We start from the raw sequence: 14777 nt of genomic DNA, 5'->3' as shown, positions 1-14777 counted from the left end.
CTATTCTAAACAAAGGAATGTGTGTTTACCCCCAGTTTACATATAAGTGGTAAACAGGATCATCAAGAGAGCCGGGAAGGAGATAGCAGGGAACAAACCAATTCACATTCCAGCAAACACAACCACGGGGGAAAAAAGGGACCATTGCACCTTCTTCACCATCAGACTCCATGTTGCCTTCCTCACTGCTTGAATAAATGTTGCTTTGAGGGGTAACCTTGAGAATAATCTATTTCAAAGGTTTGCTGGACTATAAAAGAAAGGAGCAGAAAACCCAAAGTTATCTCTTTCTCTTAAGAAGACAAAGGCACCAGCACCTCTGGAAGGGCTCCTGACTGAGGAGAGTGCCAGTCACCATCTTGCTGGAAGACTGTGGGTGAGAGAGAGGCCAGCTTGAACCAAGTCTTGAATCAGAACTTGATAGATTAAAATTTTAAACTTTTAGATATGGTTTTTTACTATTATTTGCTGGTAATAATTTCTAACTTTCTTCTACTTGAACTCACTTTAAAGTCGTTTCTTCTTTTGTTAATAAAATTGTTTTACTGTTAATCTAAATCAACAGTACTGTATTTGTACAAGAGTGAATGTTAACTCCAGTTAATGTGGCAAACTGGTGTATGTTGTCTCCTTAAAGGAGGAAATGGATCTTCTTATTCTTCTGTACGTTGCAGGAGAGGGCTGGTCATATCAGAGCACAGAGGTCTGGGGAAGTTCAGAACTAGAGTGTGTTGGGGTCATCTTGTTGCTTATAACTAAAGGTGGTGGAATCCAGTGTGGGGCTGATATGGTGTGGTGGTGGTAGGTGCTAGACTAGGGCTGCAGTTCTACACAGATATTCAGGGTAGGATGGTTGTGAGTGGCCCAGATTGGGAGCTACAATAACAAAGCATTTTGCGGCACCAGGATTACAGGGCAGGTGGTGACACAAACCATCACTATTCTGAATTGCACCCCAGAATGTGACAATAACTTGGTACTTTTTCTTCCAAAGAACACATCTTACCATTGTTGTGAAACAGCAGCAGCTTTCCTTAATTTTTCAGCTGTCCATTTTGGAGTCTTGTCATTAAAATAGTAAAACAAACAAAATTATTAGCAAGTACGCAACATCCTGAGATGAATAATTTGTGAGTTAGAGATGGAATGACTCTCAGAATGTCAATGATATATGTATGTTTTGGAGGTGATGTATAGGATCCAGTAGGAGATAATCTCCTGTTTCATGGACTGTGTTGTGGATGGGTGCACAGTTAATGTGTTGAAGAATATATAACTATTAAAAACCAAAAATGATAAAGGGAAAGGACACTGTGTAAAGAGGAGACATTGGTTGCCCAAATTAAAATATAATGGGTCTTGTTAAAGCAAAATGCTGAGGTCATTTGGCATTTTGCTGGAGTAAGGGCTGAAAGAGGCATGATAACTTTAAAACAAAACTTCTTCAAAATATTTTAATGCTTTCCCATTAGGGGTCATTGCATTCAGATTAATTAAGGAGACGAAGTTTAATGCACTAGCCTTTAGTCACGTAGGGTGTTCGTGTTACCAGTGTGGTGTTACATGCAGAAGGTACGGGTTCTACTCTCCCTAATTAGCAGGACCAAGGCTTTTTATGAAAGCAGTGTTTGTTTTTTGTGCCTCTTCTCAAGCTGCTGCCAGGGAACTTTGGCAGGGGTTTCAGAATCTGTCTTGGAACAGAGAAGACACTTCTAATTTGCTATTAGAAGTAGCACAACAGCCGCCACTGAATGGAACAATGTGAACTGAGCTGATGCAGTCTTTAATGGAAGATGACCCCTATGCAGATTGCCACTTCTGAGCCAAGAACAGAAGCACACACTGAGGGGACTGCATTGTGATGGAAACATAGGATGACCAGCAGTGGGCCCAGCAGTTTCTCATGAAGACACATTCGTGGAGCTTTGTGGGGACCTTGCTCTGGTACTTGCCTCGCCAAGCAATCGGATGAGAGAATAAGTAAAGGTTCAAAAGTGTGTTGCCACCACCCTAGGGAAACTGGCAACCCCAGAGTGCTATATATATATCTGTTTTGTGATCAGTTTTGGATTAGGAAATCTACAATTAGTGCTGTAGTTATGGAGGTTTGCAAGGCAACTAATGCTGTACTGGCCCCCATTCAAATAATGGTGGGGTTTGAATAGAGGGGCTTCCCAAACTGGGTAGGTGCAATTGATGGGATACACGTACCATTTCAAGCAAGCCAGTATATTAACAGGAAAGGGTATTACTTCATCGTTCTGTAGGCCCTTGTGGACCACATGACTATTGATGTACACCTTCACTGCATGCACTGACCAGGTGTGCATGATGCCAGGATGTTCCGTAAGTCTGGCCTGTTTTAACATGGCTAAGCTGCCATGTCATCTTGCTACCAGCACAGTCATCAAGGGGTGTCTATGCCAACATGATTTTAGGCAACGCGGCATATCCGTTGCTGCCCTGGTGCTTACAGCCTTACCCTGATGTGTGCCAGTACTACAAGAGGCACTTCAGCAACATGCTGAGCAAGTGCAGAATAGTGGTTGAATGTGGCTTTGGCTGACTATTGGCGAGAACTCTCTAGAACACACCCACACTAGCATCAACTTTCTGTACACCGCAGTCTACTTCAGCAATGGAACTCTATAGATAAGTGTCTACCAGTAATCATGCCAAACACACCAAGAGATCTGTTAACTACAGCTGGGCATTCAGATACCACAGAATATGCTCAGAGAAGAAAGTCCGGGATACACACCTTAACACACTTAAAGTCATGTTCACCAAATGAGGACATTCCACCAGAGAACTAGGTCATGTCATGGAATGGACTGCTCAAATACCCCCAGAGAGCCTATCTCAATATGGGGCGAGGGAGTCTTCAAACTACATGTCCTTAGTTGTCACCTACCACACCACAGTGGAACCCATGCAGGCGATCATTAAACAGTTACAGAAATTGGTCCAATAAAAGATACTGCCAGCTCACCTTCTCTCTCTAAAGGCATGATGGTGCTGCTGACTGACTTGTTTGGACTGTAGCATCTTTAATGCTATATGTATGTTTAGAGCGTGTTGTATGCCTCACAATATACTTGAGCATGAGGGAAAATACTTTTGAATGGACAGGGTTGCTGACAATTGCGAATTGAGGTGTATTTAGAGAGAACCAACAAATGAGTGCCACAGGATCTGCTGTAGCAAAGGCCATAAGGGATATCATTTGTGATTGCATATTCAAGCTGCATGGAGAGAACACAGGCTGACTAATGAGGTTGCATAGCACATTTGAATTGTTGTATGGTGCATTGAGGCTTTTGCCTTGTATTCAGATTTAATGTTTATGCATACTGTGACAAAGTTCCTCCTCTACCTTGGTGGATCCTGTGCTTATTTGGCAGATTTGCTCACCTCAGTGATCTTCCCGACAGTCTGGGTCAACTTCTCCTGTGTCAGATCAGGAGTTGGGAGGTTTGGGGGGAACCCTGGTCTGCCCTCTACTCCGGGTTCCATCCCAGGACCCTGTGGATTGCAGCTGTCTATAGTGCCTCCTGTAACAGCTGCATGACAGCTACAACTCCCTGGGCTCCTTCCCCATGGCCTCCTCCAAACACCTTCTTTATCCTCACCACAGGGCCTTCCTCCTGGTGTCTAACGCTTGTACTCCTTAGTCCTCCAGCAGCACACCCTCTCGCTCTCAGCTCCTTGTGCCTCTTGCTCCCAGCTTCTCACACGCACTTCCTCTCCTCTGGCTCCCCCCTCCCTGACTGGAGTGAGCTCCTTTTTAAACCCAGGTGCCCTGATTAGCCTGCCTTGTTTGGCTGCAGGTGTTCTAATTAGCCTATCTGCCTTAATTGGTTCTAGCAGGTTCCTGATTACTCTAATGCAGCCCCTGCTCTGATCACTCAGGGAACAGAAAACTACTCACCTAGTGACCAGTATATTTGCCCTCTTCCAGACTCCTGTACCCCACTGGCCTGGGTCTGTCACAATATATTAAAGAATACAGATCAATGTATAAATCATTAGTGTTGTATCTGGGTTCTTTCTGGTGCTCTGGAGCAGATAGAGAGTGACAAAGCTTGCGTGTGTTTGAGTAAAATGGACCAAAATCAGAATAGTAATAAACCAGATGCTGCAGTACTGGTTTGGTCTCTTACCATGCAGGTGCTTGGGATGTTAGGTTATGAAAATTTACATTTTAGTTGAGATGTGGCCACAAATTTCCTAACTTTTTTATATTAAAGCATTTTCATTAAATAAGCTGCTGCATTCATCAGCTGTAAGTTCTGGTTAGATTTTTGTCTCTGCTTGTCCACCATTTTGAACAGTGTGATTTGGGAATTGAGAATGTGGTAGGGGAGAGAGGGAATTGGGAGGTGAGCATAATTGTGTTACAGCCTTCCTCAATTGAAGCCAAAGCTAGAATTACAGGCTAAGAAACCACTCTATTATTTCATAGAATTCTTTATAGTAAAAAAGATAAGCAGCCTCCATCTTACTGACCTGAGATGCTAAGTCCTCCCCTGCTTTTTAAGTTTGGGAAACCACCACCACTTAGCGGTCTTCCTGGGATACATGAAGGAACATGTCCTGTGATTCAGAGCTTCTGGGTTCTGAGTCTTCACCCATCCCAACTCTACAGATGATTCTGTGGTGAAATGGGCCTTCATGCTCACATGGGTGGTTGGAATATGGTCCAATTCTTTGTAAAGCAGGTGGATGTAGGGATATCACTGATTTCTTCTTATCCCTGGCCTTCCAGTTGCTCAGTTTGTCAGCCCCTTTTTTTTGTTGCCCTGCTGTCTTGTCTACTTGATCCCATGTTCTTCTCACAGCTTCTTAGATATACCTTTGTTTGATTTTCCTCTTTGTACTGTTCAAGTCATGGGTTTTACTCACTTCAGCTCAAAGCTGCGTCAAGATTCTGGTGTGTTCATATGACCAGGTGGCTGCATGCTGATGTGCAACCTTATCGGGGCCATTGTACTGTTGTTTGAAACATGGGATGGGGAATCCTGGAGCAGCAGCAATCGATTGGATCATGGGCACTGAGCAGAGGGATATGAACGTGGACAGGCACAGGCAGATTGCAAGGTAGTACACAGGAATGGATGCCCAGTGGGATTATATGAAGGGATTGGAGGACTAGGATACCTCGGTATATTGTGGATGCCGATGGCTGCACCTATTAACTGCATTAACCCTGTACCAACACATAACTACCTCGTCTGCCTTACAGTTCAGAACACGGTGGCTGCCTTGCCATGTGGTACTGATAGCAGTGTGGATGTGTGAATGTATACAGCATTTGGGGGGAAAAGGGGAGTGAGCATGAGGTTAGCATGCAGTGAAGACAAGGCCAGTGTATTAAGTAGGCAGTTTTGGCTACAAGTTTGTTTAGATCTCTTAGCACTGTTTGGAGAGAACATGAGAGCATTGTTTCTTGGAACAGGGCATAGGTGCCAGGCATGAGGTTTCTGCAAGAGACAACTCCCTGTTTGACATGTTGTTAAACATCCCTGCTTCTGAAAGCCAGGCTTTGTGTAAATGTTGTAAATAAAACAATTGTACATAGATCTTTTTTGACCAGCAAATTTTGTCCTGGTATATCTAACTGTCAAGGTTGGAATTTAAAAAAAACACCCTGAAATAGTTACACCAGTGCAAACTCTACTGTGGCTCAGTTATGTGGTACAGCATATTCCCCTATCCGTATGTACTGCTTATTCTTCTTGTATGAGAATAACTATACAATATTAAACACCATTATACTGCTATAACTGCATCTATACTAGAAGGCTTGTACTGCTTTTGCTAAAACATACAGGTTTGTAGTGCAGACAATGCCTAAAAAAAATCTAATTGACACCAATTTCAGTTCCAAATGAAACACTCGTCAGGCCTTGAAAATCTGCTACCGTTTGGCATGGAACCACATTACTCCTTATCTTAGTAAACTTGTTGAAATAGTTCATACTTTGAAAATTATGAAACTTTAAAATTAAGCTTGATTTTTATAATCTTGTTGAGTTTAATTGTTTTACACTTAGGGTGACCAGATGTCCTGATTTTGGGGTCTTTTTCTTATACAGGCTCCTATTACCCCCCACCCCATCCCGATTTTTCACACTTGCTGTCTGGTCACCCTATTTACACCAAAGTATTTTACTGTGGAAATAATTTTCTCCAAATAGTTAAACCTGTAGTGGAATGTTATTTTCTGGTTTGCCAAATAAATCCACATTAGACAGCACTATAAAATGTTTGCTTCCAAGATGCCAATAAGTTGTTGATAATGATAGTTGTGGGTATTTCATCACGACAAAAGTCTGTGTTCTTAAAAAGTAAAATTGGATCAGATTGATAATTGGCATAGTAGAGCACAAGAGGGCAGTGTTGACCTCTTAAAATCTGGTATTATGACTCCCTGGGACAAATTTATCAAAGTTTTCTTAGAATGTCTGTTACATGACTCATAGCTATACAGGAATATCAGCTGCTCTGGATGAATTCGGAATTCCTTTGTTTTTTGCAGGTTTACCATATTCATTCCGACAGTTATGAGACACAAAACCAGCACTATGGAAGAAGCTTAACAAAAGAAACAATAAAAGACGGTAAGTGAATTAAAGTGTATGTGGATGGATGTGCACGTGCACATAGGACTGAGTGAATAGGAAATTTCAGACTCTAAATATTTTCTATTTTCTTGTGGACCCTTATGCACTAGATAACCTGCTGGATCTGCAACAGGCTTGGGTGGCATTTGAATTAATCAGTGACAGTCCAAGTAAACTTAGGTATTTGGCCTAAATAGCTCTGCAGATTACTATAAATGTCTCAGAACATGTGTTTCTTGTAAATAAGGAGGTAATTTGTGGTAGAATACAAGTAAATTGTTCTGTGCCAAGATGACTTATTAGAATAAATTCACAGGAGTGTTAAATACACAACATCAGATGATAAAAATTTACCTTTGAAAGATCATATAACAGAGCATGCATTATGCCCTTTTATGATAAGGCTGCTGTAAATGTATGTTTACTTACATCAGTTTTCCTCAATTTAAGCCTATCCTTACCTTCTGAATATGCATCTTAAAATGAACCTGACCAACTTCCTAAATAACTGCAACAGAATGGGTGGTGCAGTGGCCTTTGTATGTTTCAGAATAAAATTATTTCTCTCTAAAACCAGCCTGTTTAAAGCTGGGCCAGGTCTGTACACAACAAAGGTTTCTACCATATGGCTGTTTGATCTTTATGATGTTTATTTCAAACCAATTCCTAATTGACACGTCCATTTAACAAAAATTCCTCCACATCTGCACTAATTTGTCACCTTGTTGATTGTTTTAGTAAAGAAACAAAGGACTAATTGAGCATGGAGACCAGAGTGCTTGCTGCTCCTGGGAGCGTTGGTCTCCCTGCGAAAAGATTGATGCAAATTGATAGTGTGACATGGTTGACAACTTATTTGGTTGGTGTCCTTGGTGCACTTGTTCTGTGAATAAATTTGTCAATTTTCAATATTCTCCGTTTTATACTTATAATGAATGCTATATATACTGCTAGATATGCAATATAGTTCTAATTTATTTGAATTTTAAGTGTGTATAGAAAGGAACATATTGTATGCATCTTGATTTTGAGCCACTGAAATCAGAACAGATTTGGACCCAAAAACTTACCACTGTAATAGAAGGAAAAAAATCCTTTTTAATGTTGATTTTTAAAAGCAATACATATACTATAACATTACTTATCCTGAAAGTTTGTTTCCTTTTTTCAGGAATGTCTAGGTTTTTTCATAATGGGTACTGCTTGAGAAAAGATGCTGTTGCTGCCAGTATTCAAAAGATTGAAAAAATCTTGCAGTGGTTTGAGAGCCAGGAGCAGCTTAACTTCTATGCAAGTTCGTTACTGTTTGTTTATGAAGGTTCCTGTCAGCTGACAGCCACAAGGTTGAGTGATGGCACTTTAGCAGAGAAGAGAATAGCGCCTAAAGGATTGTTACAAGATGGAGACTTACTGGAGTATAATAATAATATTCATGTAATAAATTCTACAGAGAATGGAAAAATAGAGGCTTCTGTAGGTAAAAGCTTGCCTAAAATTTATGCATTTCACAAAAAGGCATATTCAAAGAGGCACCACAGTCAGATCTCACTAAAAGCCGAAAACCTGGAGCAAGACAATGTATGGAAAAGCAGCACTTGCGTTTCCCAAGAACATCTAAATGGAAATGTTATACCCCAACTGGAAAAGGTTTTCTGCCATATGCCCAAAGAGATGAAGGAAAATGCAGATGTAGAAGTCAGAATGATAGATTTTGCTCATGTGTTTCCTAGTAACACAAAGGACAAGGGCTACATTTATGGTCTGAAGAATTTAATTACTGTACTTCAAAATATTTTGGATAACTAAATTCTTTGTTATGGATTTTAGTGGGGGCCAGTGATAATGAAAAGCAACAACATAAAAGAACTTCTGCTCTTGTAATGCTGTATAACTGGGTTTGTATTGTTCTACATTTTATTTGTCTTTGTACTTTTGGTAGAAGGGTTTAACTTTTTATACTCTTACTCAGGAAAATTAATTGGTAGTTGATTAGTAAAGTATGAAAGGATAAAATTTTTAGAAAGTTCAAGAAGTGATGATAGTGGATATATGAATTAATGTAATGAAACATGCTTTGCCCAAATCAAAGGAAAAGTGCTATCTCAGAATTAATTATTGAGGTAGCTCCCCATAACTGCTTTTGGTTAGATGATGTCTGTCCACCTAGCCTTGACACTGAGCCTTATCTAAATTAACAGGTTGTTGGAAGATAGGCAGAAAACTAGAAAGCCTAGGCTGATGTCCTCAGTATTGCTCTCCGTGATTACTACATTGTTAAAACTGGAGTAACCCTACTTTGAGAGAGATCCTATTTACATGCTGAATTCTAATTTAGCAACCAGCATATCAAGTGGTGCTTCTTAAAGAAATGGCATGATATTGCTGCATTCTAAAAACTGGTAGGAGCTTCCCCTTTCTCATGGGTAGCCCTTAATGTAAGTTCATAGTCGACAGGCTGCAATGTAATTAATGTGTAAGTGCTATTGAAATGCTGGACTAAAGAATCATAAATGAAAATAACTTTAATTGCATATTTGTGTGGTAAGTCTTTATTTATGTTTTAAAAGGAAAAAGAAAAATCTAGAAATCCCGTCTTGTATTTGATGTAAAATTTCTAAGCCTGTTCAGTTTGTCTTCTGAAACATACTTTTACTTACATTTTATCCGTGGAATATCTGCCATTGTGATTAAATGGAGAACTTCCATCAGACTCCTTTCTTCTAAAAATGACATTATAGCAAAAAAAGCAAAACAAAATATGGCATTTTAAAAAGGAACATTTATTGCATATTGTCTCTGCTTGTTGGTTTTATTTATTTATTTTATTAAACGTTCAGAGTTCCACTGTAGGGTAGTGCCTAATAGAAGCCATGAGTGCTACATGCAGAGGAGCCCCTGTAACTGAAAGACCAAATTTAACCCATGTGTAATCTGGCACGGTTTCATTCACTTTGCTGGAGTTGTACCTTACTTACACCAGGGCTAAATTTGATCCTTATTACTGACACACAAGCAAGCTATGTAATTTGAAAGCAAATCTGTTTTTGTGTACAGACAAAATAAAGAGTCATATGCATTAGTTTTGTGATGGAATGTCCCAAGTATATTTTGCGTGCCCCTTTAGGTGCTGTTTATGCTGCTGTCCTAATTTGCATACATAGTCAGCCTTATGAGATGCTTAAAATGTTTTAGTACATGCTGTGAAAGGTGCTTTATGCTGAAGATAAACCCAAAATAAAATGGCTAGAATGAACTCTGCTCTTGGAATTACATATTTATTAATTCTGAACATGGATTTAATGTGGCCTTGCTTCTCAATATAGTGTTATGCACTGTGCACTGATTCGTACAACTCCCTTTGCAAATTTTGTTAGAAACAATTTTGTATTTTGGAAAGAGATAATTGCCTTTTGAATCTAACTAGTTTTTATATCAGGCTGTCTCAGCATTTAGATGCTGAAATACTTATTTAATTAGAAGCAAAATAAAAGTACAATATAATAGGTTGTAAACTAAATTGATAATACCTTAGTGTTAAAGCAAGCAATTTGCAAGGCAAAGTGTATTCAAATCATGGAAAAATAATTGCTCCAAAGTAGGAACATAGTCATTTTAATGGAAATTTTATGCAAAATGTAGCGAAGGCTAAAGGAAAATAATAAAAGATATTTTATGTTTTGGTGGCATTTCCTTTACAAGCTTAAATTTAGACTCTCTGATGCTCACCAGAAGTTAGGTGTATTGATTTGCATCATGTTCCTGGGAAGTTTCATTTTGTTGCAGTTGTGCTCTTGTTTCTGTATGTTGCTGTTTTGTTCTATCCTACAAATAGTTAACACTATTCTAGCCTGTTTATGGCAATTAGAATAGTTAAGCTTGTTAATGACAATTTTCCCAAGTATATTCAAAATGCTTTATAGAAAAAGCAGTAGAAAACCCACTTTATAACTGTATTTGAGTTCTCACCTGTAATTCATCTCTGTTGCATATTACTACAGTTGTGCGAGGGAAATCAAGCTTTTGATTCCATGGAGCCTGTTGCTGGAAAATGATCTGTCTTCTCCCAGTCAGAAATGTGTGTGCACTCCTGTCTGTACTATAATATATATGTCTTAAGTATTTGAATGCCCTTTTAGTGTTGCTTATGGCAGGCAATGCACCTGGAATATTGTTAAATGTCAGATTATTTTGAATAAAATAATCTAAATAGTTATATCCTTTTTTAACAGAAATTACAGATATATTTTCTGTTAATTAAAACTGCAACTCAGAAGATAGAACTAGTATTTTTTACCTGAAATTAGATATAGCTGAATGCTTATTGTGGAAGTGCTTCAATATAGTATCTCCTGTGAGTTTAAGCCTGCAAAATTACTACAATCAGACTATATTTTTACACATTTTAGGTTAATATATTAGTGTCTTGTACAGTTCAAATAAACATTTTCAGTTTTAGTTGGAAATGTAGTTAGATCACTGAAACTAGTACCTTGACTTTCATTGGTAAACTGATTACAAAAATCAACAGTAAACAAAAGGAAGGCACACTGACCAGTTTGCATGTGTTTTAGCATTGATTCTTTTGGGCCTAATTTTTCATATGGTCTGTGTCCCCTCTTTACAATCCCCATATTATACATGTATGAAATGTACAATATAGAGAACAGTTACTCAATAGTCTTCACTTAAATATTAGTGAGACTTATGGGTATTTCTGCTAAATAAAAACAAATAATAACTGACTGAAGTAATGCCTGATCACTATTATCTATTGATTAAATCTGACTAAATGAGTGTTTTGATGTAAGCAATAAGCATGAAAGACATTAGATCTAACAGAATAATCAGTTGTCAAAAGGGAAAATTCATGAAAATGTGGCTTTAAATGTATTTTTGTGAATATAGTCTAAAGACTTTCTAGCTATGTAATTGTGGGACTTGTGTACAGGTTTACCTAATAGGAATTTACATTGTATACATTTTTATAACAAAGCATATACATTCTTGATATTTTTGCATATTGGAATTTGTTGCATAGATTCAAATGAAGTTGGAAATTATGCCATTATGAATTGTTGAATAATTTATTCAACTAGTTTCACAAGTTAAAGCTATAAAATCTTCACTATGAACAGTGTTTAACGTGGAGCTTGTAATATTCTCAAAATGTTAATTTTTTCTCTAGTGTGCAGTTGGGCTTTATTTTTGCTTCTACATAACACTACATTTCTGTGTGGGGTTTATAGACTGTTGAGTAGGAAATATGACTTGATTTGGATTAACAGAGTAATCAAGTTATTGGCATAAATCAATATGCCTAAGTTGCCAGTCATGCATTTACTGTGTACAGAGAATTCCTGTAGACTTCAGTGGGAGTTCTGGATAAGAAAGTACGCAAGATCAGGCCCTTAGTCCATGACAACAAAAAAGAATGAACTACATAAGGATGTGAGCATTTGTTACCTGCAACCTAAAAACTTTTGAACACCATTGAAAACTATTTTACATTCTGTTTAAACTGGAAGTAATATGAAGTCTAGGAAGAGGAAGAAAGGGTAGAACCACTAACATGTCTGGTAGGGGCTAACAATTTTAGGTTTACTGCGTTTTTTAAGACTTGGACTACTTTAATAGCCTTCTATATAAACATGTCCACATCTGCTATTTAAACTATTATTTGCTTATTTAATTGTGTTTACTTTTTGGCAATAATCTTCCCTGCTGAGTGCCTTCAGCTCCTGCTTTGATACCTTTAGTGACCTCACATATGTAGCATTTAAAGCATCATAATGGAATGCTTTAAAGAGGATTTTGATGTTGTCATTAATTTTTTTTTAAGTCCCATATCTGTATAACCTACTGGAGAACATTGCCCAAATGCTTTAAATAATATGGAAAGTGCAATTGTACATTAACATTTGTCACCATCAAAAAAGTAATGTAATCTGGTTGGAAACTAGTTATCTTAGGTTTTATGAAACTAGCTGTGTCTGTGTTTAAAAGAGAATCTTTCAAAGCATGATGCATGAAAACAAGGCTTGTTTTAATGTAATCAATATTCAGTGCCAGGCTTGGGAGGGGTTAAATTAGTACAGCTGAAAGCAGTAAAGGATCATCGTATAAAATGAGTGGGACATCTGCTTAATTCTGCAATGCAAGTAACTATTACAGATACTGTCCAAAGACTTTAAGCTTTCATGTATCTCATTCCTATGGTACTTGCTCATGCTGTCCATTAAATTACAAACATATTGTAGTAAAAGTCTTACTGTGAAGTTCATTCCAGTTACATATCCACAGGCTAAATACTGCACATTTGCCATTGTACATAAATTGTTAATTGAAGCACCAGTGAACATTACAACTTCCAAATTGCAAATGTTTGTCATAATTGACACAGTAAAATAAAAAAAATCCATTTTAGGAAAAGTGAATTTCAGGAAATATTTTGCCATAATTTTATTTCATAAAGATGGGCCCGACATATTTGGAGTTAATTCTTGTTGGAAATCATTTTGATTATATGAAATCCAACAGAAATAAGGAGATTATGCAGAAGAGTGATAACCAGGAACAAATGTACTTTTAAAACACCTTGTTTTAAATTGTATAAACATTGGGACTTGATACTAATCTGTTTAATGAGATATTAATAAATCTGCTATGAAGTATCGCTTTCCAAGTGTGATGTATATTGCACCTGAATATAAGTGAAACTAGAGTGAACAAAGGCACTTTATTACTCTGGGATCTGTACTGGAAGTTATTTGAAAGCATGTGAAAGTGCACCTAAAGCTGTGTTATTAACTGGTGACTTTAAAAACTACAGTGCTAAATTTATTGTACTTGATGAATGTACCTAGTCTGGTTTCAGTTTCTTTGGTTCAAATGTCTAAATTATATCACTCTATCTCCTTTAATTTGTATATGTTTGACTGTGGTTCATACTTTGTTTTTTGCCATTATTGGACTGCCGGGGGTATTGTGGATGTATAACCTGTCCATTATTTTATAGACCAATATAATATGCTATATACCAACTTTTTGTAATTTGAGTGATATTTAGGTAATTCTAATAGCTGTATATTTCGCAAACTATTAAAATGTTCAGCAAGTGATTTTGTATGTGTAATTGCTTCCTTTATTAATATGGACTATTGCCGACAAACAAAAATCTATGTATCTATATTCTTAACCCCACTCTTTGCACTGTTTTATCTCCCAGTTCAATCTCATTCTGTTCACCTTTATATACCAGATAATATCAACAAGCAGGAGGTCAGATATTCCCTTGGATTTAGCACCACTGCTGGGAAAGTTGTTTCTCTCTCAATGGGGCATCCACTCCTGGTAGAGCCTGCCTGTCAGCACAAGGGGGGCTCCTCTGCTGAAACTAGGCTTTTTCTGCAGAAGTCTGTTTCTCTATTGGATAGAATGCTGTACTACAGAGGAGCTACAGTTGTCTGCTTCCATCCATTAGCGTTGCACTCAGTTGCTGCTACTATCCGCTGAGAGCGTCTTCCCTGTAGAAGAGCTTTTTTCTGCTTTCCTGCTAAGAAGCAGCTTTCTGAGGGACAAGACAAAGGAAACCTCCAGGCTGGGGAAGAGCAGAAAGCCAGGCTTCTAACAAGTTCTTGACCTTTCAGGCCTAAATCTAATGATATTTGCAAAGTATCAATTTCCTTACTGGTCTTGTGTTTCAGAAGACTTGCCCCTGAAGAGCTATGTATTCAGTAGACCTCAAGAACGCTTGTTTCTGTATCGCAGTTCTCCCCTGCCACCACCAGTTCCCAATATTTGCAATTGCAGGTAAACATTTAAAATAGATAGCCATGCTTTTAGCCTTTCCTAGACTTGGAGGTCATTTATCAAGCTAATGAACAGTTGTTAATAAAGTTGAGAAGGGTATCCAGGTTTACCATTATCTGTCTGACTGGCTAATCTTTGTTTGAAAGAAACAGCCTTCCACCCGCTACAGATGGCTCAGCCTTCCAGATATCATAAGTTCACTGCAGAAAAGCTATTCTGCCGTAGGAAATTGTTTGAGATGTTATTTCTCAGCCATTTTGGAAACAGTTTGCCTTTTTGAAGTTACAGAAGGTATGAATCCCTGTTCTTTCTCACACTTCCTACTTTATAACAGTCATCTAT

At 38.0% G+C, this 14777-nt stretch overlaps 1 protein-coding gene across 1 annotated transcript in view; it reads left to right on the top strand.

Moving 5' to 3' along the window:
- IPMK (inositol polyphosphate multikinase) overlaps positions 1-13744 on the top strand; it is a 75579-nt gene extending 61835 nt beyond the window's left edge. Inside the window, exons 5-6 of the mRNA XM_030570833.1 lie at positions 6542-6623; positions 7798-13744. Coding sequence (XP_030426693.1) covers positions 6542-6623; positions 7798-8432 — 717 coding nt within the window. The 3' untranslated portion in view covers positions 8433-13744. The remainder of the gene's footprint in view (positions 1-6541; positions 6624-7797) is intronic.
- The last annotated feature ends 1033 nt before the right edge of the window (positions 13745-14777 follow it).

This window comes from Gopherus evgoodei, chromosome 7 (assembly GCF_007399415.2).
Source record: "Gopherus evgoodei ecotype Sinaloan lineage chromosome 7, rGopEvg1_v1.p, whole genome shotgun sequence".
In the NCBI taxonomy this organism is placed as follows: Eukaryota; Metazoa; Chordata; order Testudines; family Testudinidae; genus Gopherus; species Gopherus evgoodei.
This window is presented reverse-complemented; position numbering and strand designations above follow the sequence as displayed.